The 24,595-nt window shown below is 42.3% G+C and overlaps 1 protein-coding gene across 1 annotated transcript; it reads right to left on the reverse strand.

Annotated features, from left to right (window-relative positions):
- Positions 1–4,906: 4,906 nt before the first annotated feature.
- Positions 4,907–13,526, reverse strand: OTUB1 (OTU deubiquitinase, ubiquitin aldehyde binding 1). Its single transcript, XM_069740375.1, has 7 exons — positions 13,386–13,526; positions 11,369–11,430; positions 11,044–11,142; positions 10,716–10,834; positions 7,713–7,797; positions 7,362–7,556; positions 4,907–5,260 (listed from the first exon to the last, which is right to left on the reverse strand). The coding sequence occupies exons 1-7, from the start codon at positions 13,426–13,428 to the stop codon at positions 5,063–5,065; spliced, it is 801 nt and encodes a 266-aa protein (XP_069596476.1). The 5' UTR covers positions 13,429–13,526; the 3' UTR covers positions 4,907–5,062.
- Between the last annotated feature and the right edge of the window lie 11,069 nt (positions 13,527–24,595).

A 24,595-nucleotide genomic window follows, 5' to 3' on the forward strand; every position in this document is an offset into this window, starting at 1 on the left:
TCTGAAACACCTGGTAGTGACTTCTAATTGAACAGACATATTACACTAAAAATGTGGCATTTCACCTCTGGCAACACTTAAAGGAGAAAAAGCAGTAGATGGAATTAATTCCAACTGTCTATTTTCCCAAAGAGGTTGTTTCCTATGTTAGGGTCATACAACTAGAATGTCCTGTCAGCAAAGGTCCAGCTGTAATACCCCCAACAATCTCTACAACAAAAGTAGTAGAAGTGCCACGTCACTTAACATTTTTTCCCGAGTGTCAGCATGGAAGGTCACACCTGCAAGGAAGCACTTACTACAGCGGACATTGGTGACTCTACAAGTAACACTGGACTCCGGATAATGACAAGCAGGAGCCACGAGAAAGGAGCATCTCTCCCTCACCCAGAATCACCGCTCTGTATAAGGTAACACACGGCATATCTGCTACGGATTTCCGACCCGGCTTAATCCTAGTGCAGTACGCTGAACGCCTTGTTCCTTTCAGTGAAGCCTGGCCACCGGCCGGGGCCGCTTCCTCCTTTTGTGCTTTTTGATTTTGGTGTTTTTAGTTCTTTTTGTTTTCTACCATACGCCATCATCCCTAACTTTTTTCTGAGGTGGAAATAACCATTTTTAAAAAACCATTTGGCGAACTGTTCCATCTCCATTTTAATGACCTCTCAATGACTATTGACTTCTGAGTATTATCGTTACAGCTAAAGGTGGCCCGCACTATTGTTTAGTGTTCATTGTTAACATTGGCTCAACTAACTTTTTTTGTCCTTTATATAAGTCTGGGTTGCACGTGACTCATTTTGCTGCTAATTCATCTGACGTACTGTATTATGTAATTTCTAACATACGCTTGTTTGGCCAGATGTGATTGTGGGAATAGTGCAATTTTTTACATCTGTAGTTTTACATTCATTGAGTGCTTGTTCATGTATTTGTGTTTTTTTAAGGTTTGTGTCTTTCTATTAAACATAGGATATATTCCGTCCCCTTTTTCTCATTAAATCTCGTTGTGCGCAAATTTATCTTCCTTATATTTATTCCATTTGACAAAACAGTGGTTGTCTAAATTTGCAGCAATACGAGATTGTATAATACCCAGCGCCGCTGTATACTTTTAACATGGGAAGGTTGTTAAAGGCAAACATACTAGTAGACCAAGGAAGACACCAAAGCATCAAGACCGGAAACTTAAAGCAATATGTCTCCAAAACAGGAAATGCACAACAAAACAAATGAGGAATGAATGGGTGGAAACTGGAGTCAACGCCTGTGACCGAACTGTAAGAAACCGCCAAAATGAAATAGGATTTACATGCAGAAAAGCTAGAGAAAAGCCATCATTAACACCTAAACAGAAAAAAAACAAAGTTACAATGGGCTAAGGAAAAGCAATCGTGGACTGTGGATGACTGGATGAAAGTCATATTCAGTGATGAATCGCGAATCTGCATTGGGCAAGATGATGATGCTGGAACTTTTGTTTGGTGCCGTTCCAATGAGATTTATAAAGATGACTGCCTGAAGAGAACATGCAAATTTCCAGTCATTGATGATATGGGGCTGCATGTCAGGTAAAGGCACTGGGGAGATGGCTGTCATTACATCTTCAATAAATGCGCAAGTTTATGTTGATATTTTGGACACTTCTTATCCCATCAATTGAAAGGATGGTTGGGGATGATGAAATCATTTTTCAAGATGATAATGCATCCTGCCATAGAGCAAAAACTGTGAAAAGATTCCCTGAAAAAAGACACATAAGGTCAATGTCATGGCCTGCAAATAGTCTAGATCTCAATCCAAATGAAAATCTTTGGTGGAAGCTGAAGAAAATGGTCCATGACAAGGCTCCAACCTGCAAAGCTGATCTGGCAACAGCAACCAGAGAAAGTTGGAGCCAGATTGATAAAGAGTCCTGTTTGACACTCATTAAGTCCATGCCTCAGAGACTGCAAGCTGTTATAAACGCCAGAGGTGGTGCAACAAAATACTAGTGATGTTTTGGAGTGCTTTTTTAGTTTATTTTTCATGATTCCACATTTTTTCCCCTATGCTTGGTTAAAAAAAAGTAACCATTACTGACTACCACATTTTTTGTTCTTGATTCCTTTTAGTGTTTCTTAAAGCCAGAAAGTTGCCATTTGAAATGACTGTAGTTTTGTGCCATGTCTGTGATCTGCTTTTTTTCTACAAAATTAAACATCTGAATGAACATCCTCCAAGGCCGGCGATTCCATAATTTTTGCCAGGGGTCATAATAAGGTTTGTGAGACGTCAAACCTACCACTGTGATCATCACAGCATTGATAGCTTTTGCATTAAACAGGTTGTCTGCAATAAGAACTTCATTAAGGTACCTTCACACTAAACGATATCGCTAGCGATCCGTGACGTTGCAGCGTCCTGGATAGCGATATTGTTCAGTTTGACACACAGCAGCGATCAGAATCCTGCTGTGATGTCGTTGGTCGGGGCTAGAAGGCCAGAACTTTATTTCGTCGCTGGCTCTCCCGCTGCCATCGCTGAATCGGCGTGTGTGACACCGATTCAGCGATGTCTTCGCTGGTAACCAAGGTAAACATCGGGTTACTAAGCACAGGGCCGCGCTTAGTAACCCGATGTTTATCCTGGTTACGATCCTAAAAGTAAAAACAACAAACACTTCATACTTACCTTCCGCTGTCTGTCCTCCGGCGCTGTGCTTTCCTGCACTCACTATGAGCACAGCGGCCGGAAAGCAGAGCGGTGACGTCACCGGTCTGCTTTCCGGCCGCTGTGCTCACAGCCAGTACAGAGAAGCAGAGCGCCGGGGGACAGACAGCGGAAGGTAAGTATGAAGCGTTTGTTTTTTTTACTTTTAGGATGGTAACCAGGGTAAACATCGGGTTACTAAGCGCAGCCCTGCGCTTAGTAACCCGATGTTTACCCTGGTTACCAGGGACCTCGGGATCGTTGGAGAGCTGTCTGTGAGACAGCTCTCCAGCGACCAAACAGCGACGCTGCAGCGATCCGGATCGTTGTCTGGATCGCTGCAGCGTCGTTTAGTGTGAAGGTACCTTAAATGGTTCCCACATTTATTGTGCTTTAGTACACTATCACCATTGCAACATATATACATCTGCATTACAAAGTGAATCACCCAGACCTGCACAACCACAGGATATAGAATAGATTGGGGGGGGGGGGGGGGGGGTGAAGCACCGTCGCTTGCTGCCATTACTGAAAAGGTGGTCATCATACGCTTACAGAGATATGGGAATTCTGACCACTCTCCACTGACTGGTGCATATCAGGGCCTCATTCAAGATAGTGTAGTTTATATTTCACCATTGGGACCCACATCTATTATGACATTTGGATAGGCAGCGTTCCAACGCCAGTCCACAAGAGTCCCCAATAGTTCATGTTTTCAGGATATCCTTAGTGATAATCCATCACATGTTTGTAAGGATTCTCTCAAGTATTGCACATTAGCTGTTGGTGACTCTTGATTGGAGTTAGGGAACACTGCTGTATGGAAGTGACATAAGTCTACAAAAAGGCAATACCTTTTTAAATTGTTGTTTATTCAAGTGGCCCAGGTCTGAAGACCTCCGCCCAAGACCAGAAGCTCTCAGCTTATGGGTGAACACACAGAGCATATTGCTGTGTGCTCATACATAAGCAAAGAGTATCTGTCCTTTGGTTTGAGTTTATCAGTACTCCATCTCATCCAGAGGAGCAGAAAACCAGAAATGTTTCACTGCAGCCCAACCAAAACAGGCAATGGATTGCAAGTGCTGGGGCGAAACTAAAAGTGACCTGAAAAAAGCCTGTATAGTTTGATGAATCCCGACTCTTCTCTTGGCATGTGCCATACAACAAACCTCATAATTGTGGTGAATGTGTAAAGACCTTTCTCCTAGACTGTTCATTAAATCTCTGTAAACTCAGGCTGAGCACAATGTCATTTATGTGGGTGTTTTTTTGCTTGGGGGGAGCATTTAATTTGGAGTGTAGTACATGAAGAGATGGAAACCATTTCTGCATGCATTATAAATATTTTTTAACTTGTCATATTCTTCTCTCCACAAATTTCATTTCAGCTGCAAAAAAAAAAAAAAAAAAAAAAACACGAACAAGAGGCTTATGCTAGATGACAATCAGCATGGCTGCTCTACCTCTTGCCACTAAAAGTAGGTGTCAATCTCGGAATGGCCAGTTTAACATGTCTGACAGTCACAATCCAAACATGGACAATGGGGCTGGAGCTCTGCTCCTGTATGGACAAAGTAAACAGGATTTCTGAGCAGCAGAGGAAATTTGCCACTGGGCCTGCACAGAGTAAGGAAGTTTTGCTTTTAAAAGGAGTAGTGGAATTCAGCCATGGGAGAGGAAAACCCCTTTTTATTTACTCTGCAATTATTCACCAGAATAAACAAGCAAATAGGAATAATGTCATAACGCAGCCGTGTAGAAAAGTGCAGTAAATTAAAGCATAATTTGTAGGTTTCTTCATTACATAAAAAAAGGAAGAATTCCTGAAAGTTTTTATTTTTAGAAAAAGTCCTGTAGACCCCAGAAACTTCTATCAGTACTTTTGGAACAAGTGTTATAGCGGTCTGCCCTCTGGTGGTGGACTTGTGTACAACCTTTTACTGTACAGCAGAATTACATCAGTCTGTATTGCAAAGCAGACATTACGTATTACCAGATCAATTGTCCGCATTTATAAATAAGGAGGTCAAGTGAGGAGTGCACTCTAATAGACTCTCAGGAGAAATTAACCAAACTTGGAAACAGAAGTAAACATTGCCCAATTCTAAAACAAAGTCTGTCCAGTTACAAGCACTCAGTGAGATTTTATTTGCCGCTTCACCCCCGCAGATCTGCCCATACTGGCCCCCCAAAACGACATATCCACGAGTCTGTAGAGTTCATTTATTTTGCTCCATGGAAATAAAACGTAACAAGCAGAGGATAATGTACAGATAATGGGGGAACAGATTAAAGGTCAGAGGAAGGTGGAGGGGAGAGGATGTGATTTTGGGGGAAAGGAGTGTACAGAACAACACAGAGCAGGTCACTTATAGAGAATGTCGTAGTGTCCGGGTCGGTAGAGCAGGAACACCTGTGGATCTGAGCCCTCAGGAACCACATGGGTGACTGTGCTGCCCCCCTCACCCCTGTCCATATATTCAACCTGGATAGAAACATTCAAGGCCTGGGAGAGAGCAATGATGTGAATGTGGTCACTTTCCTTACACATGGGCTCAACCTCCTGAGCAGAGATAATAGAAGGGAAAAAAAAAAAATTAAAAAAAAAAAATTAGCATTGCAAAGTCATAATAAATGGTGAATTACAGGCTATACACGAAAATGCATTATTGTGTAGTGTACAGGGCCCAATTCATAATTTGCGATTTATTGAAGTCAGTTGTCTTGTGGCATTTGCTTCAGTCTTTTCGTAGTCAAATGCTTCAGAAATGGCGCACACTGTTCATCAATTTGGTGAAAACTAACAAATGTTCTTTAATTTGTCTTTAACCAGTTTGAGATGTTTTAGCACCAAAAAATTAAAATAAAATGCCAAATTGAAAAAGCAGTCAAAAACTTTACTCCAGGTGAGGACTAGAGTGAAATATGCAGTTACAGCAGTCGTTCTGTATACGGTACTTTGAGCGGTGACTGAACCGCTCCCATCCTTGTGACTGAAACCAAATGCTGGCAGGGAGGACAAAGATAATTTTCTCCCAGCTGCATCCAGCTACGTTCAGGCACCGGACATAATGCTGTTAACTTGCAGATTAACAGCATTACTTCTGGTGACAGGTTCCCGCTAAAGAAAAAATAAAAAAAATAAAAATATATGGAGCAAAAAAAAATATATATGATTAAGACGCAGATGCTAAAATGAGCAAATTACTGCAGAAAAGTGGAGAAAAACAGCAATGAATTGGAGCCAGAGTGTGTAATACACCAAGTGAGAGGGCAAGAAGGGAACATGACAGTATACCAATAAGACCTGTTTCACACGTCCTGATATTTCCGGTACCAGAAAAACCTGTACCGGAGATATCCGTGTCCGTTTGTCATATCCGTGTGTACCATCCCTGTGCTGTCCGTGTCTTGAAACAATTTGCTTCAATTTTAACCCTATGACATGTTTACACCGACCCACTTACTTGTATGGGTCCGTGCGATCCGCGCTGACAATCAAAAACAGACATGTCTGCGTGTTTTGCACACTGACACATGGTCCGTGAAAACACGCTGACATCTGCATAGACCCATTCATTTGAATGGGTCTACGTGTGTCAGTGTCTCCGGTACGTGAGAAAAGGGTCACTACACGTACCAGAGGCATGGACGTGTAAAACCGGCCCAAGTGAAATAGGACGTTTACTATTGCCATAGAAACCACTGCCAACAAGACATGACAATTCAGACTTTTTCCAACTATAGTATGTATTAACGCAAACCTGTCAGTAGGATCAACCCTCATTACTCATCTATGTGGGTATGTAGGTTTTAGGAAGCTGAATAAAATGATACCTTGATATCTGCAATCTGATGTTTTATTCCAGATAGACCCACATTGCTCTTAATATGTAAATGAGCTGTTAAGATCTATGGGCCGGACATAGATCTCCCTGAGAATCTGCTGCCAGAAATGGTTTTAAATGAAAGGGGGCATTACCAGTGTGAGACATGTAATGACTGACAGTCCGCTCTCCTGATATACATGTCTCACACTGCCAACACCGCCTTTCATTTCTAATAATCTCTGGAAGTAAAGTATCAGGGAGATTATCTTCGGCCCAGAGATCTTAACAGCTTATTTACATATTAAGAAAAACATTTAATTTCTCAGAACTAAAACATTGGATCGCAGATATTAAGACATCATTTTAGGCAACTTTTTGTGAACTATATACCTATATAGATTGGTTAGAAGGGTTGATCCTACTTACAGATTCCGTAAAATGAAAACTACATATGCTGGCTCACTACAAAAGTGGCACTTCTTGAATTTATAGCTTTTGACTTAATTTTTACTGAACTATATAAAGGTATAAAGATGACTAACATAACTGGACAGTGTTTACATTTAATGGATAACAATATTGTGATGCCCTATTATGTAACCATAGACATGCTACTGTTAAATGGATGGCCTGTTATATTACATATTCTTTATCAATGAAACGATGATCAGATAAAAAAAAAAAAAAAAAAACAACCAGTTCATAAGATTTTAAGCCCCGAGAAGGAAAATGTGCAGATTCTATATCTAATAAAAATACAGCTACTACACATTGGCAGCGTGATCTTCCCATCCCAAAATTTCTATAGCTCATTGTACACGTGGATTGTTTTACCTGCTGGCAGAATTCCTTAACGCTTCTTCCACCTTCTATAAAGTTCTGATAGAAGATACTTTCTCTCTGCAAGTGTCCAGAGGTCAAAAGACGCAGATAGACGACCACATAATCTGACACAGTCTGCTCATTAAATGCTGCTAGGAGCTCAGAAACTGCAGGACGTTTCTCTGCAAGAGCAATTAGATCCATGAACTGTGAATGTAAAAAAACAAGAACGACCTGTAGATAAAGTCGCAACAATGGCCAAGACGAATGAACAGGGTGTCAGAACAAGTGTCCTAAACTGGAAGGGACACAACCGTTACAAGGAGAAAAGGGTACAATAGAGTATTAGGGAATAAAGCTTACTGTGTTATGGAAATCTTCTATTGTAAACTCTGTAAACCCTTGTTTGATTAGCTCTTCTTTGCTACGCATTGCCACTTCCTTAAACCTTGAAAATATAGGGGAAAAAAAAATAATGATTAAACGTGGTTTAAAAAAAAACAACAACAAGTTGATTTGTAAGTAGTGATGAACAAATGTGACCAGATGACTTTGGCGTGCTCAAAAAATATGTACCAGTATCCGCGCCTGCATGTCTCACAGCTGTTCAGTAATCCTTACATGGGTTGTGGCTGTTGAACAGCCACGAGACATGCAGACATAGGGACTTGAACATATATTTCAGCAAGCCAAAGTCACTTGGATAGCACCCGAGAATGCACAGATAACACCTTTTCAGAGCACGTTCGCTCATTGCTAATTTTTTTTTCCTTTTATTAACCCCACCTACCAAAAATGGTGCACCCTAGGGCCATACTTCAGGTGGTCACAGGAAGAAAAAGACATCTGGCATGTGTGCACGCTCCACAATGCAAGCAGGGGGTCTCTGTACGAGACCTCTCCCCCCCACCACCTCCTAGTCTGTGCAACCTTTACAATTAATGAAGCCAGCACTGATCGGCATAACAGTACAAGACAAATTCTGCTATGCATTTTACAGTATCCCATTTTTTAAATCTAAGATAACAAGAAAAATCAAAGTTTTATTTAATAAAATAACCTCTCCTAAATTTTTTATTCTGAAAAGAAATATGATCCAAAAATATCAATGCTGCAAACATCAGCTGTATTATGAAATGACCATTATTCCTCAAGGTTAAATCTGTAAAAATGCCTCAAATGATTTCCGCATCTTTTAACTTTAATACTTTCATTTAAGGTCGCAGAAATGCCATGTCTGGCATATTCATAACTTTTTTTTTTTTTTTTTTATTAGAGAGCCTTCTCTAATTGGTGGTGTTCCACTGATTCTGGACCCCTCCAGAACAGTTATTAGTCTTTAAATGGATGCAAATTTTTCCTTTAACAAGTGGGCGCATACTCTTAGTTTGTTGGAGAAAATTTGCACCTTTCTTACTGTTATGGAGGGGACATGAATTTGCAATAGATGGGCAGAGAGGAAAGGTAAATACATATACAGTACATATATATTTGTTACAGAATCCGTAAAGCCCACTCAATTGCTGGCTGCAGAATGAGTTTACCGAGAATCCCTTGGTGAGCCTGTTCTGATGGGAAGTTTGTTAATCTTATCTCTTTCTGGTTTCCTCTCAGCTAGACCCCTTGATGACATCCGCCATACGGGTATGTGCACACGTTGCGGATCCGCAGCGGATTTGACGCTGCGGATTCGCAGCAGTTTTCCATGTGGTTTACAGTACCATGTAAATCTATGGAAAACAAAATCCGCAGTGCACATACTGCGGAAAATACTGTGCATAAACGCTGCGTTGTATTTTCCGCAGCCTGCCAATTCTTTGTGCGTATTCCGCAGCGTTTTACACCTGTTCCATAATAGGAATCCGCACACAAAAAACGCAGGAATTCCGCAGTAAATCTTCAGGTAAAACGCAGTGCCATAATACCGCACCCCATAGTCATAGGAGATAACAGACAGACTCCGGCCCTATCTATTGTAATAGAACTGTCACTGCTGTGAACTGGGCACACCTATGTGGGCTGCACAACTCACAGTAGTGGGAGTGTTTTGCTGCCATATTCATGGAGCCCTCGGATCTGCTAACATAAGCAGTACTGCTTCCAGCAGAACAGATCCTAAATTGACAGGAGAAAAATGCAGGAGAAAAGTCAGGGCAGAGTATCAGAGACTGCAAAGACATCAAGGAAGAACAGGGTACCATTATCAGAGCAGGAGCTGTCAGCTGCTCTGCAGTAACGATGATTAATCCCTCAGATAAGATGGTTGGTAGGAGGGAGAAAACTACTGGTGATAGATTACAGGGCAGTCACCCACAAAATGGTGCTGCCCTGTGATGCTACTCTTCATTCTGCCCCAGGGATACTAGAACACCCAAAAGGGGAAGGAAATGGTGATGTGATAGCAGTTACTGCCCCAATTTTCCAGCTAACAGTAAAGCTGGCAAGTCTTTACTATAACTGCTTGAGTTCTAAAACGGAAAAAGCTCTCCCTAGTGGAAATTATATATATTTATAAAAAATAATAATAATATAATAATAATTTTTATTTATATAGCGCCAACATATTCCGCAGCGCTTTACAAATTATAGAGGGGACTTGTACATACAATAGACATTACAGCATAACAGAAATACAGTTCAAAACAGATACCAAGAGGAGTGAGGGCCCTGCTCGTAAGCTTACAAACTATGAGGAAAAGGGGAGACACGAGAGGTGGATGGTAACAATTGCTATAGTTATTCGGACCAGCCATAGTGTAAGGCTTGGGTGTTCATGTAAAGCTGCATGAACCAGTTAATTAATTTTTTTTTTTTTTTTAATATAGGCCACACAGGGATCGTTAGGTTAATGCATTGAGGCGGTAGGCCAGTCTGAACAAATGAGTTTTTAGGGCACGCTTAAAACTGTGGGGATTGGGGATTAATCGTATTATCCTAGGTACAAAAATACCTAGGATAATACATAATAGGATAATAGGATAATAGGAAAATACATAATTTTCATTTAAAAATGTTTGCAAACAGTGCATTAATACATTTTCATTACCATTTTAAGCTTAATTTCACACAAAAAAAAAAACTACATGAAAACATGTGGCACCTTCCCTTTAACAAACTTTAATTGCAAAACTGATTTTTAGCAACAAATATATGCATTAGAAAAAAAAAAAAAAAACCACCACAAGTGTCTATATCCATTATCAATCTGTATAAAAGCATATGTATCAAGTCACTTAGTCGGACATAGATGAAGTGCAAATGACTAAAAACTGCATCCCTCACATTAAAACCCCAGAAATTACGGGTATAATATCTTATATAATACCATATTGTATCATGCACAAGTAACTAAACTCACTGCCTTACCTTTCAAGTTCACTTCCTCCATCCAGCAGAGCTTCTAAATAGGAATAGCCAAATGCTCTGTAGAAACAGTTGCCATCTGGTCTTGTTCGACGTATGTAAGCATATCTTCTGTGCAAGTCCTGGGAAAACAAACGTAAGCAGTTCTAAACTTCAGTTCTCACATTAAGGAGGTCAATGTTTTGAGGCTGTCTAACAGCCACGAGACATGCAGCCAGGGGGTCTCGAACATTTTTCAGACACGCCAAAGACATTTAGCACCTGAGAATGCTCAGATAACACCTTATCCGAGCATGTTCGCTAATCACTAGTAATAAACTGTACTATGTACCTTTATCTTGTCTTGGTAAACTTGGTCATCAGGAGCATATTCCTGGTCGAGCACAGAGACGTCCAACCGGTCGGATAGCAGCGGAGTGTGTCCAGCAATCTAAAGTAGCAGAGCAAGTATTACTCTCCATTAAATAACCACTGTCTCGAACAGCCTGCACCACAGACATAAGCGGCATTCATTCATTCAAGCATCAATTTCAATTGGCTTAGCAATTAGCTTAGCAAGAAAACGGACAAAGCTCCGCGAAAGTATCCAGATGGCTCATCTTGCACGTGTGGTGAGAGATTCCCTCTCACCATCAGAATAAACAGGAGATACTCACCTCTTGCTGTATACGGTCCTGCTGGGCAATAATTGCTTCATCGTATGTTAGGCAATTTACACCTGAAAATATACAAACATAAAAAGGAGAAAAAAAAATGATTACAAGAAGTAACCTCTAAAGTCACTCGGGCCCGGACATAAATCCTACATTGCCAGTTGGAGTCTAGGAAAGCTGGGAGAAAGCCCCATTGATGCTCTAACCTCAGCCTTGGATGTCACCCAGATCTTTTAGAAACAATTTACAAGTTATTAAGAATATTAAAATTACAAGACTTTACACAACAGGGAAACTCCGGGACTTTCTGATGTGGATTTTTTTCTTTTACTGTTGGGGGAAAAAAAAAAAAAAAAAAAAGTGGTAAAAACTTCTAGGTTTACTCTTTACTTTAGGTGGTTCTGCTTATGCTGAGAAGTTCATTTTGTGGACCGTTCAACAAACAGCCATCTATGTTTTCGGGGGGCTTCAACAAGTCTTATAGAATATTTACAATACAGGAAAAGGAAAGAACAAAAAGCTAACATCAGGAAACTACCAATGCGGGTTCACACAATAGAAAGTAAAGGGGTTTATGGTTTTAACAAGATAAACCCTATTCTCTGGCTGCAGGTTTTTTGTTTGTTTCTTTTACCGTTTTATTCTCACCCTCCCTGGGTCCAGTGCAGAGTTCCTGCCAATGCTTCTGATGTTTATTATGGTCTGTAGCACTGACATCAGACAGCGCTGCATCCGATCAGTGAGCTCAGCGGTTCTGAACAGCCCATGCTGCCTACTTGGGCAGAGTCGCTGAGCTGCAGCGCTTTCGACGTGACATCAGTGATGCATATAACAGAGAGGGAGAGCGACTAACGCACACTATTTTTTTTTTAAATAAGACAAGCTCACATGGTAACGGGGGTTTTCTGAACCAGGAAAACCTGTTTATTGGCTTACAACCTAAAAACTTAAGGGCAATGGATACCCGGAATACGAAGCTTTGTTTATTCTACTGTCACCTGACCGCATTCTAGTATTTCATTAGTATTGGCAAGTCAAACCCCGGCGAGAGCTTCAAATAATGTAAATCCTTTCAGTATACTTTGCTTCCAGTAGGTTGTAAAAGTCAGAGAAATGCTGATAATGTATTCTCTAAAGGGGTTTATCACTAGTGACACTAATGCCCTACCCATGGGATAGTTCTGACACCCCCACAATCAGAACAGCACAGTTCCATATACAATTAGTCCACAGAAGCGGCCACTACACAGTGTATGAAGCTATGATGTTGTGGTTCTGTACATGGTTTACGTCAGGCCACAGACGGATCTGATAGCTGCTTTCAATGAGCGCACACACCCTCACACTGGGTGCACATATACATGGTCCAAGTGCATGCCGGCCACGAGTATCCTGTGCTATACAACGGTTATATATCAGACCCTGGGACCCCCCCCCCCCTCACACTCCAAAGCCCCCCGGGACCCCCACACCCCAAAGCCCCCGGGACCCCCACTGCCCCCAGGACCCCCCGCACTCCAAAGCCCCCGGGACCCCCACTGCCCCCAGGACCTCCACTGCCCCCCAGGACCCCCACACTCAAAAGCTCCCGAGACCCCCACCCCCCAGGGCCCCCACACTCGAAAGCCCCCGGGACCCCCACCCCCCCCACACTCAAAGGCCCCCGGGACCCCCCCCTCCCTCAGTGATTAAGACATAGAGTGCGCCCATAATACATATGGGGCTTTGTACATATGACCATTTTCTACGCTGCACAGAGGAATCAATAATTAAGTACACCCCAAATAATAACATTTATTAACGGTGACCCTGTACCTGCCATACGTGCAGCCACCGTCCTGTAACAGGAGCCCCCCACACCCAGCTCCCCACTATCCACAGCCTCCCCGAGAGGCTCCCATACAATACGGTGAGGAGAGCGGCAGCCTGCGTGCTGATACCACCCGACCACAACCCGGTAATGCTGCGGCTGTACACGGCGGCTACACACTGCTTGCACCCGAGCATCACCGGCCCTCACCGTCACAGTCGCTCTGGAGACGATCAGATTCTTCAGCCGCCATCTTCCCACCGGTCCCAGCGTTCGTTGCTATCACTTCCGGGAGACCTGGAGCGGAAGTCAGGCCTTCACCTCACGAGGCTGCCGGATGTCACGTGGGCTGCTGTTTATAGCGTAAAGTCTGAGCTTCTCCTCTCAGTGCGCGCATGCGCTGTTTGAACACGCTTTGATTTACCTCACACTGACAGCAACCCCAGAACTCCTCTGGAGGGGGCTGTCTTGTTTAGAAATCACACAACCCATCTCCTTCCATAATAAAACTTACCACACACCTCCCTCACCGCCTGTCTGCTCTCCTATAAGGGCATGTGCACACTTGAGTTTTTGTTTACTCCAGTTACACCATAGCAGGTTTTGGTTCAAGTGTCCCGTAGGACATGTTCGCATTAGGCTATGGTCACGGTTTTTTAATGTGGATTTTTTTGCGATTCTACTTCAAAATCCACATGAAAAGTCCCTTTAACTATTCTTTGAGTAATCGATGCCAATAATGGACACGGTGCTATTTTCCCACTTGTTTTTTTTACACATAGATAAAGAAAGAACATGAATTCTTGAAAGGTTTCTGCTTGAAAAAAAGCTCCAAATTTGACTACTGAGTCAACTGAATCAGGAAAAAAAAACCATACATAAAAATCGTATAAAATGTTTTTGCAAAGAATGTATTTTTTTCATCCATGCAATTTTTGCGTGTGAATTTAGCAGCCAGAAAATTCCACGTAACAAAAAAAAAATAGAGGAATTTTGCCAGTAGAAATCTTCTATCCCACATAGAACAAAAAAAAAAGCACAATGAGCACCACAGGTATGAAATAGGAAACCTACTGAAATACTTGAAGACGGTTTTTCATGTGGATTTTGGAGTCCCTTGCAAAATTCTCATAAAAATAACAAGGCTACTAGAAGATTTTTTTTTTTTAGTTTTTTTTCCGACAAATTGTTAAAAACCTCACCGACAGAAAAAAAAAAAGGAAGAAATGGCATGTCATTCCTTTGAGGAAGATTGTGGAATCTGATTCAGACTTGACTGTCAAGTAAAAAGGCTGCAAACCACTGTGTGAAAAAAATTAAACTTCAAAAACCTTTTGAAAACTACTTCATGAAAAAAAGTCTAAAATAACAAAATTAACATTCGTCTTAAAAAAAACAAGTCTGATTTTTCTGATTTTTTTTTCTACCTGCAAAAAAACTCTGTCACCATAGCTTGGAACTTTAGACAGTTTTATTTTACTGAATTTTGTTTGCCTCATATTAGTGTGTGGTTTTTTTTCAGGTTTTATAGAGAAGCCTATGGTAAGACAATTTTATCAAAAAAATGCAATATCAATAGAATCCCAATGGCACAAAAAAACTCACCGAGAACTATGACAGCCCAGTTGCACAAACTACAGTATCTTTCTATACACGTTACGTGCGGTCGGCATGTCTGAGCTCGATATTTAATGACTGCCTATCGGCAAACCTGCAGCCGATCGAGAGTTGTTTACTAGTGATGAGCAAACGTGCTGGGATAAGGTGTTATCTGAGCATGCTCGTGTGCTGAGTGTCTTCGCTTCGGAGTGCTCGAAAAATGTGTCACAGCTGTATGTCTCACGGCTGTTCGACACACGCAGGAATTGCCTAACAAACAAGTAATCTCTACATGTGTTGTGGCTGTTGGAACAGCTGCTTGACATGCAACTGCGGGAACTCAAACATATTTTTCGAGCTCACCAAAGACACTTGGTTAGCACCCGAGCATGCTCAGATAACACCTTATCCCAGCACGTTCACTCATCACTATTGTTTATCGCTTCAGGTCAGATGGTATAAACCAATGCGGGGAAAAATCCACCACCTACATAGCAATTTGTAGGATAACTCTGCCAATAAAATGAAATGTTTTTAGAAATTGCCCTCCCTTCTTGTTTGGCTGGGCATACAAATTAGATGGGTCGGCTAAAAGCCATCTCAACCGACTCTCCCATGCACAAGCGCTCGCTCGGCCGGGTGCTCCTGTGTTCTCTATGAGAAAGCTGGCCGCTATCTTATCTCTAGGAGAATAGTGCGATTGCCAGTCCAATATTGGACGTGTACTCTCAACATCTTCCCTGACCAGTTGCTGCTGCTCCAATACACATTATACCATCGGCTGAATCCGTTGAGATCGGCTGGTTCAGACATCTTTGGTCTAATGTACTTGGGGGGCCTTTCACTGTCTACACAGTCTTTTGGGGGTAGAAGTAATAGGTGATATCATCTAGAATTCTAGATCATGTGCAGCACGGTGGATCAGTGGTTAGCACTGCAGCGCTGGAGTCCTGGGTTCAAGTCCCACCAAGGACAACATCTGCAAGGAGTTTGTATGTTCTCCCCGTGTTTGCGTTGGTTTCCTCCGGGTTCTCCAGTTTCCTCCCACATTCCAAAGACATACTGATAGGGATTCTAGATTGTGAGCCCCAATGGGGACAGCAATGATAATGTGTGCAAACTGTAAAGCACTGCGGAATAAAGATTATTATTCAGACCCTATTTGAATAGAGTAGTCAAGCTTGTGAACTCATTTTATGTGGAGCTGCCAGAGATAGCCAAGTGCTGTACCGTTAGGATCCATTTCATCATTTGCAAAAAATTTGTATTCGCTTTTAATTTTTGTCTTGTGCTATTTGTTGCAGTTTTTAGCAACAAATTCTTCAAATGGCGCAGGCAGGTTCATGAATTTTGAGCAAAATCGAAAATACTCAGTTCTCTGTTCTACACCTTTTCAGAACAAAAAGTTACATGATACGTTAACATTTTCCTTCAACTGTGACATTTACACAATTATTTCTGTCACACAAAACTTATCACTCCAGGGAAAGGGGGACATTTACACACAAAAAAAAAAATACAAAAACCTTGCCAAAAATGGTAAACAGATGAAAAACAGACAGAAAAGTAGAAAATAGAGTTCAGAATAGGCGAATAGAAGAATTTGAAGGAACAAGTAAAAAACAGCTTTAGGCCTCTTTCACATGTCAGTGGCTCCGGTACGTGTAGTGACAGTTTTCTCACATATCGGAGGCACTGACACACGTAGACCCATTCAAATGAATGGGTCTATGCACGTCTCCGTGTTTTCACGGACTGTGTCCGTGTTGAAAACAAGGAGACATGTCCGTTTTTCGCCGGCAGCACGGTCTGCAAAGCGTCCCGCACACGTGCACACGGAGAACAGTGTGCACTCTCCTCCGTGTGCACGTACCGCCCGCAGGAGAGGCAGCGCTACAGTTCAGCGCTGCCCCCCGTGCGTGTGGTGCTGAAGCCGGAATTCATTCCTTCTTCCCAGCAGCGTTCGCTGGAGAGAAGGAATGAAAAATCTTTTTTTCTTTTCCCTTAAAAATAAAGTATGTGCATCCCCTCCCGCCTCCCATCCCCTGTGCGCCCCCCCGCTTGCCAGGAAATACTCACCGACACCCAGCTCCAGCGATGTCTCCTCTAAGCGCCGGCAGCAGTCCCTGTGTGAGCGGTCACGTGGTCCCGCTCATTACAGTGAGGAATATGCCTAATGGTAGCAGCGTCACTGCTTACCTGTCTGTGTCCTGCACCGTTCTTCCCCGCCACAGACTGCTCCTACCGGGGAATCAGAAGCCTCTGCTGACGTCTCCTCTACAGATCAGAGGTTTCTTTTCTGCTCTGCTCTTTTGATGGAGCAGGACTTCCAACGTCATTCTGATTGACAGCCAGATTCCTGCTGTCTAACTAGTGGAGCAGGCTGTCAATCAAAACGACGTCTGAATTCGCACCAGACACGTCAGCAGAGGCAGCTGAATCCCTGGCAGGAGAGGTCTGTGACCACTATGTGCCAGGTAAGAACGGCGCAGGGCACAATAGGCAGGCAAGTTGCAATTATCTATTTGTGGTTTGGTACATTTTTTGTTTTTCCATAAAGTCCTGGATATACCCTTTAACCCCTTAATCCCATATAACGTACTATCCTGTCAAGGTGACCTGGGACTTAATTCCCAGTGACAGGATAGTACGGCATATGTGATCGGCCGCGCTCACGGGGGAAGCGCGGCCGGGTGTCAGCTATCGCAGCTGACATCCGGCACTATGTGCCAGGAGTGGTCACGGACCACTACCGGCACATTAACCCCCGGCACACCGCGATCAAACATGATCGCAGTGTGCCGGCGGTACAGGGAAGCATCGCGCAGGGAGGGGGCTCCCTGTGGGCTTCCCTGAGACCCCCGCAGCAACGTGATGTGATCGCGTTGCTGGAGGGTCTCTTACCTCTCCTCTCTGCAGCAGGCCCGGATCCAAAATGGCCGCGGCATCCGGGTCCCTGCAGGGAGGGAGGTGGCTTACCAAGTGCCTGCTCAGAGCAGGCGCTTGGTAAGCCTGCAGCGCTGTAAGTCAGATCGCTGATCTGACAGAGTGCTGTGCAAACTGTCAGATCAGCGATCTGTGATGTCCCCCCCGGGACAAAGTAAAAAAAAATTTAAAAAAATTTCCACACGTGTAAAAAAAAAAATTCCTAAATAAAGAAAAATATATATATATTATTCCCATAAATACATTTCTTTATCTAAATAAAAAAAACAAACAATAAAAGTACACATATTTAGTATCGCCGCGTCCGTTACGGACCCAACCTATAAAACTGTTCCACTAGTTAACACCTTCAGTAAACACCGTAAGAAAAAAAAAACGAGGCAAAAAACAACGCTTTATTATCATACCACCAAACAAAAAGTGGAATAACGCGCGATCAAAAAGACAGATATAAATAACCATGGTACCGCTGAAAACGTCATCTTGTCCCGCAAAAAACGAGCCGCCAAACAGCATCATCAGCAAAAAAATAAAAAAGTTATAGTCCTGAGAATAAAGCGATGCCAAAATAATTATTTTTTCTATAAAATAGTTTTTATCGTATAAAAGCGCTAAAACATAAAAAAATGATATAAATGAGGCGTCACTGTAATCGTACTGAACCGAAGAATAAAACTGATTTATCAATTTTACCAAATGCGGAACGGTATAAACGCCTCCCCCAAAAGAAATTCACGAGTAGCTGGTTTTTGGTCATTCTGCCTCACAAAAATCGGAATAAAAAGCGATCAAAAACTGTCACGTGTCAGAAAATGTTACCAATAAAAACATCAACTCGTCCCGCAAAAAACAAGACCTCACATGACTCTGTGGACCAAAATATGGAAAAATTATAGGTCTCAAAATGTGGAGACGCAAAAACCTTTTTGCTATAAAAAGCGTCTTTCAGTGTGTGACAGCTGCCAATCATAAAAATCCGCTATAAAAGTAAATCAAACCCCCCTTCATCACCCCCTTAGTTAGGGAAAAATAATTAGATTTAAAAAAATGTATTTTTTTCCATTTTCCCGTTAGGGTTAGGGCTAGGGTTAGGGTTGGGGCTAGGGTTGGAGCTAAAGTCAGGGTTAGGGTTGGGGCTAAAGTTAGGGTTAGGGTTAAAGTTAGGGTTGGGGCTAAAGTTAGGGTTTGGATTACATTTACGGTTGGGATTAGGGTTTGGATTAGTTAGGGGTGTGTCAGGGTTAGGGGTGTGGTTAGGGTTACTGTTGGGATTAGGGTTAGGGGTATGTTTGGATTAGGGTTTCAGTTAGAATTGGGGGTTTCCACTGTTTAGGCACATCAGGGGCTCTCCAAACGCGACATGGCGTCCGATCTCAATTCCAGCCAATTCTGCGTTGAAAAAGTAAAACAGTGCTCCTTCATTTCTGAGCTCTCCCGTGCGCCCAAACAGGGGTTTACCCCAACATATGGGGTATCAGCATATTCTGGACAAATTGGACAACAACTTTTGGGGTCCAAGTTCACTTGTTACCCTTGGGAAAATAAAAATTTGGGGGGCTAAAATTCATTTTTGTGGGAAAAAAAAAAGATTTTTTATTTTCATGGCTCTGTGTTGTAAACTGTAGTGAAACACTTGGGGGTTCAAAGTTCTCACAACACATCTAGATAAGTTCCTTGGGAGGTCTAGTTTCCAATATGGGGTCATTTGTGGGGGGTTTCTACGGTTTGGGTACATCAGGGGCTCTGCAAATGCAACGTGACGCCTGCAGACCAATCCATCTAAGTCTGCATTCCAAATGGCGCTCCTTCCCTTCTGAGCTCTGCCATGCGCCCAAACAGTGGTTCCCCCCACATATGGAGTATCAGCGTACTCAGGACAAATTGGACAACAACTTTTGGGGTCCAAGTTCTCTTGTTACCCTTGGGAAAGTAAAAATTTGGAGGGCTAAAAATCATTTTTGTGGGAAAAAAAGATTTTTTATTTTCACGGCTGTGTTGTAAACTGTAGTGAAACACTTGGGGGTTCAAAGTTCTCACAACACATCTAGATAAGTTCCTTGGGAGGTATAGTTTCCAATATGGGGTCACTTGTGGGGGGTTTCTACTGTTTGGGTACATCACGGGCTCTGCAAATGCAACGTGACGCCTGCAGACCAATCCATCTAAGTCTGCATTCCAAATGGCGCTCCTTCCCTTCCGAGCTCTGCCATGCGCCCAAGCAGTGGTCCCCCCCCCCCCCCCACATATGGGGTATCAGCGTACTCAGGACAAATTGGACAACTTTTGGGGCCCAATTGATCCTGTTACCCTTGTTAAAATACAAATCTGGGGGCTAAAAATCATTTCTGTGAAAAAAAATTTTTTTATTTTCACAGCTCTGCGTTATAAACTGTAGTGAAACACTTGGGGGTTCAAAGCTCTCAAAACACATCTAGATAAGTTCCTTAAGGGGTCTACTTTCCAAAATGGTGTCACTTGTGGGGGGTTTCAATGTTTAGGCACATCAGGGGCTCTCCAAACGCAACATGGCGTCCCATCTTAATTCCAGTCAATTTTGCATTGAAAAGTCAAATGGCGCTCCTTCCCTTCTGAGCTCTGCTATGCGCCCAAACAGTGGTTTACCCCCACATATGGGGTATTGGCGTACTCAGGACAAATTGCACAACAACTATTGTGGTCTAATTTCTTCTCTTACCCATGGGAAAATAAATTGGGGCGAAAGATAATTTTTGTGAAAAAATATAATTTTTTATTTTTACGGCTCTGCATTATAAACTTCTGTGAAGCACTGGTTGGGTGAAAGTTCTCAGCACACATCTAGATAAGTTCCTTAAGGGGTCTACTTTCCAAAATGGTGTCACTTGTGTGGGGGTTTCAATATTTAGGCACATCAGGGGCTCTCCAAACGCAACATGGCGTCCCATATCAATTCCAGTCAATTTTTGCATTGAAAAGTCAAATGGCGCTCCTTCCCTTCCGAGCTCTGCCATGCGCCCAAACAGTGGTTTACCCCCACATATGGGGTATCAGCGTACTCAGGACAAATTGTACAACAACTTTTGGGGTCCATTTTCTCCTGTTACCCTTGGTAAAATAAAACAAATTGGAGCTGAAGTAATTTTTTTGTGAAAAAAAGTTAAATGTTCATTTTTATTTAAACATTCCAAAAATTCCTGTAAAACACTTGAAGGGTTAATAAACTTCTTGAATGTGGTTTTGAGCACCTTGATGGGTGCAGTTTTTAGAATGGTGTCACACTTGGTTATTTTCTATCATATAGACCCCTCAAAATGACTTCAAATGAGATGTGGTCCCTTAAAAATATTGGTGTTGTAAAAATGAGAAATTGCTGGTCCACTTTTAACCCTTATAACTCCCTAACAAAAAAAAAAATTTGGTTCCAAAATTGTGCTGATGTAAAGTATACATGTGGGAAATGTTACTTATTAATTATTTTGTGTGACATATCTCGGTAATTTAAGGGCATAAAAATTCAAAGTTGGAAAATTGAAAAATTTTTTTTTTTTTTTTTCACAAATAAACACGTTATATCGGAGAAATTTTACCACTACCATGAAGTACAATATATCACGAGAAAATAATGTCAGAATCGCCAAGATCCGTTGAAGCGTTCCAGAGTTATAACCTCATAAAGGGACAGTGGTCAGAATTGTAAAAATTAGCCCGGTCATTAACGTGCAAACCACCCTCGGGGCTTAAGGGGTTACCGTAATAAACTTTATTTGGTGTAAAAAGATGGCACTAACTAGGTCCATGAGAAAGGAAAATATATTATGCAGAGGAAAAAAAAATTCTGGCTTTCTCTATATAGCTGGATTCATAGCCAGAAAACCACCTTAAATAAAACAGGTTCAATATACAAACAATACAAAGAATGAAGTTGGACGGCTCGTCTCCATATCTAGGGCAAAACAAGTTCTGGCTGAGTTTAGTGCCCAAGGTGACATTTCTACCTCCAGTGTTTGTGCTGAATAAGAAAACTAGCCAGAGGACAGTTAATTGATGCAATTATGAACTTATAGCTTGATAACGAGCCTTTGCTTGCAACGAAATTAAGATAATTACACATTATGGGCATTTATTACAACACTAAAGCAAAGCCGTATCAGTACATTAAAGGCCTCATTCACATATCAGTGTTTAAACACAGATATGATAAAATGGTACCAGTGTCATCAGGGTTTGGTCCATGTATCCAGTGTTTTCTAAACCTGGATACATTGCAAAACGTCTCATATACTTTGCAGTGTTAACACAGATGCCATCCGTGTGCTGTACGTGTATTTTTCCACAGATTTGTATTGTTAGGGGGGAAAAACCCAGACAGGAATCCATGACTTTTGCACGGACATGTGAACAGCACCATAAATTATAATGGGTACATGTTCTATCAGAGAAAAAAAAAATGTGTGCAACACGGATGTGTGAATGAGGTCTTAGGGTTTGTTACTGGCCACAAAACAACACCCACTAGGTCTACCAACAGTGCCTGTATCAGCAGACTCACCGCAGAGATCAGTAGTGCTGTGATTCCAAAGCAGAGTTTTCACTGTTAAGACATTAAAAATGTGACTAACTTGGGCAAGAGTAGAGAATGTTGTGGGGGAGGGACAAAACCAAACATTACTTGTATCCCCTGCTCTAATTACTGAAGCCAATTGATGGCCTTGTAGGTGACATTTTCACAAAACCACTGAGGCAAGTGTTTGGCTGCAGCAGTCAAGTGCATGGTGGCTAGGACATCTTGACTACAGAACTATAGCCTAGCCCTCGAGCACACGTCAGACTCCGGCCCGCAGAGTATGTTTGGTCCACTCCCTCCGAGACTGATGCCTCAGCGCAGCAGGCGCAATGTCGTCATTACACCGCGCATGCTGTGCCGAGCAGTGCAGAGGATCAGAAGATGCACTGCACACACCGGAGCAACGGGGGAAAGGAGGGTTTTTTTTTCATGTTGGGCCCATCATACGGTCTAGAGGGCTGTGCGGGCATTACAATTCGAGACTCATAATGTGTTGGAGGTCATCAATTTTCCAAGGTGATACAGTAGTGTCATCATGTCGTCCATGTGGAAGGTTGCTCCCGGGACATACCCTTTAAGTTTGTTTCCACATGGAAAGGTTCATTGTTATATTTGATAAGAAAGTCTGCAATTTAAGTTTTTCCTTAAGTACTCAAAGTTGTCCATGGTTTTAATTTTGGCCCTCGGTGTATTTGAGTTTAACATTCCTGCTAGAAGTGATGCTGGAGTAAACTTTTTGGAGCGCAGAAGTTTGGCTAAATGGTGTAAATGTTTTAGGCATCAAATATATGTCCGATCACTAAGCACAGATTTTTGTTTTGGTTTTTTTGAGTCAAAGTAGAATGGGTTTCCCCTTCTTCTCCAATCAGCACTCCAAATTGGGAGGAGACCATACACGGAGCTCTTGGGGTATGTGCACACGTTCAGGATTGCATCAGGATTTGGTCAGGATTTTTCATCAGTATTTGTAGCCAAAACCAGGAGTGGAACAATTAGAGGAAAAGTATAATAGAAACATATGCACCACTTCTGTATTTATCACCCACTCCTGGTTTTGGCTACAAATACGGATGAAAAATACTGACCAAATCCTCATGCAATCCTGAACGTGGACACATACCCTTAAAGGGACTGTCAGCACCAAATAACTGTTGAAACCAAGTACAGGCACGCTTAGGTGCACCCTTGGCTCAGCCAAACACACCAGTCCACCTTTCAACCTACTTGTTTTCCCTCCATTTCTGCCCATTCCCAACCCTATAAAGTCAGTGCCGTCAATCAAAATAGAGAGCCAGAGGTAGATGGAAAACAAGTAGATGCACTGAACAGTTTGGCCACACCATGATGTAACAAGTGTTTGAACAGTCATTCGGTGCAGACATACAGGTCCTTCTCAAAAAATTAGCATATAGTGTTAAATTTCATTATTTACCATAATGTAATGATTACAATTAAACTTTCATATATTATAGATTCATTATCCACCAACTGAAATTTGTCAGGTCTTTTATTGTTTTAATACTGATGATTTTGGCATACAACTCCTGATAACCCAAAAAACCTGTCTCAATAAATTAGCATATTTCACCCATCCAATCAAATAAAAGTGTTTTTTAATAACAAACAAAAAAACCATCAAATAATAATGTTCAGTTATGCACTCAATACTTGGTCGGGAATCCTTTGGCAGAAATGACTGCTTCAATGCGGCGTGGCATGGAGGCAAACAGCCTGTGACACTGCTGAGATGTTATGGAGGCCCAGGATGCTTCAATAGCGGCCTTAAGCTCATCCAGAGTGTTGGGTCTTGCGTCTCTCAACTTTCTCTTCACAATATCCCACAGATTCTCTATGGGGTTCAGGTCAGGAGAGTTGGCAGGCCAATTGAGCACAGTAATACCATGGTCAGTAAACCATTTACCAGTGGTTTTGGCACTGTGAGCAGGTGCCAGGTCGTGCTGAAAAATGAAATCTTCATCTCCATAAAGCATTTCAGCCGATGGAAGCATGAAGTGCTCCAAAATCTCCTGATAGCTAGCTGCATTGACCCTGCTCTTGATGAAACACAGTGGACCAACACCAGCAGCTGACATGGCACCCCACACCATCACTGACTGTGGGTACTTGACACTGGACTTCAGGCATTTTGGCATTTCCTTCTCCCCAGTCTTCCTCCAGACTCTGGCACCTTGATTTCCGAATGACATGCAAAATTTGCTTTCATCAGAAAAAAGTACTTGGGACCACTTAGCAACAGTCCAGTGCTGCTTCTCTGTAGCCCATTTCGGCACCTGTAGCCCATTTCCTGCACACGCCTGTGCACGGTGGCTCT

Source organism: Ranitomeya imitator, chromosome 9, assembly GCF_032444005.1.
Source record: "Ranitomeya imitator isolate aRanImi1 chromosome 9, aRanImi1.pri, whole genome shotgun sequence".
Lineage (NCBI taxonomy): Eukaryota > Metazoa > Chordata > Amphibia > Anura > Dendrobatidae > Ranitomeya > Ranitomeya imitator.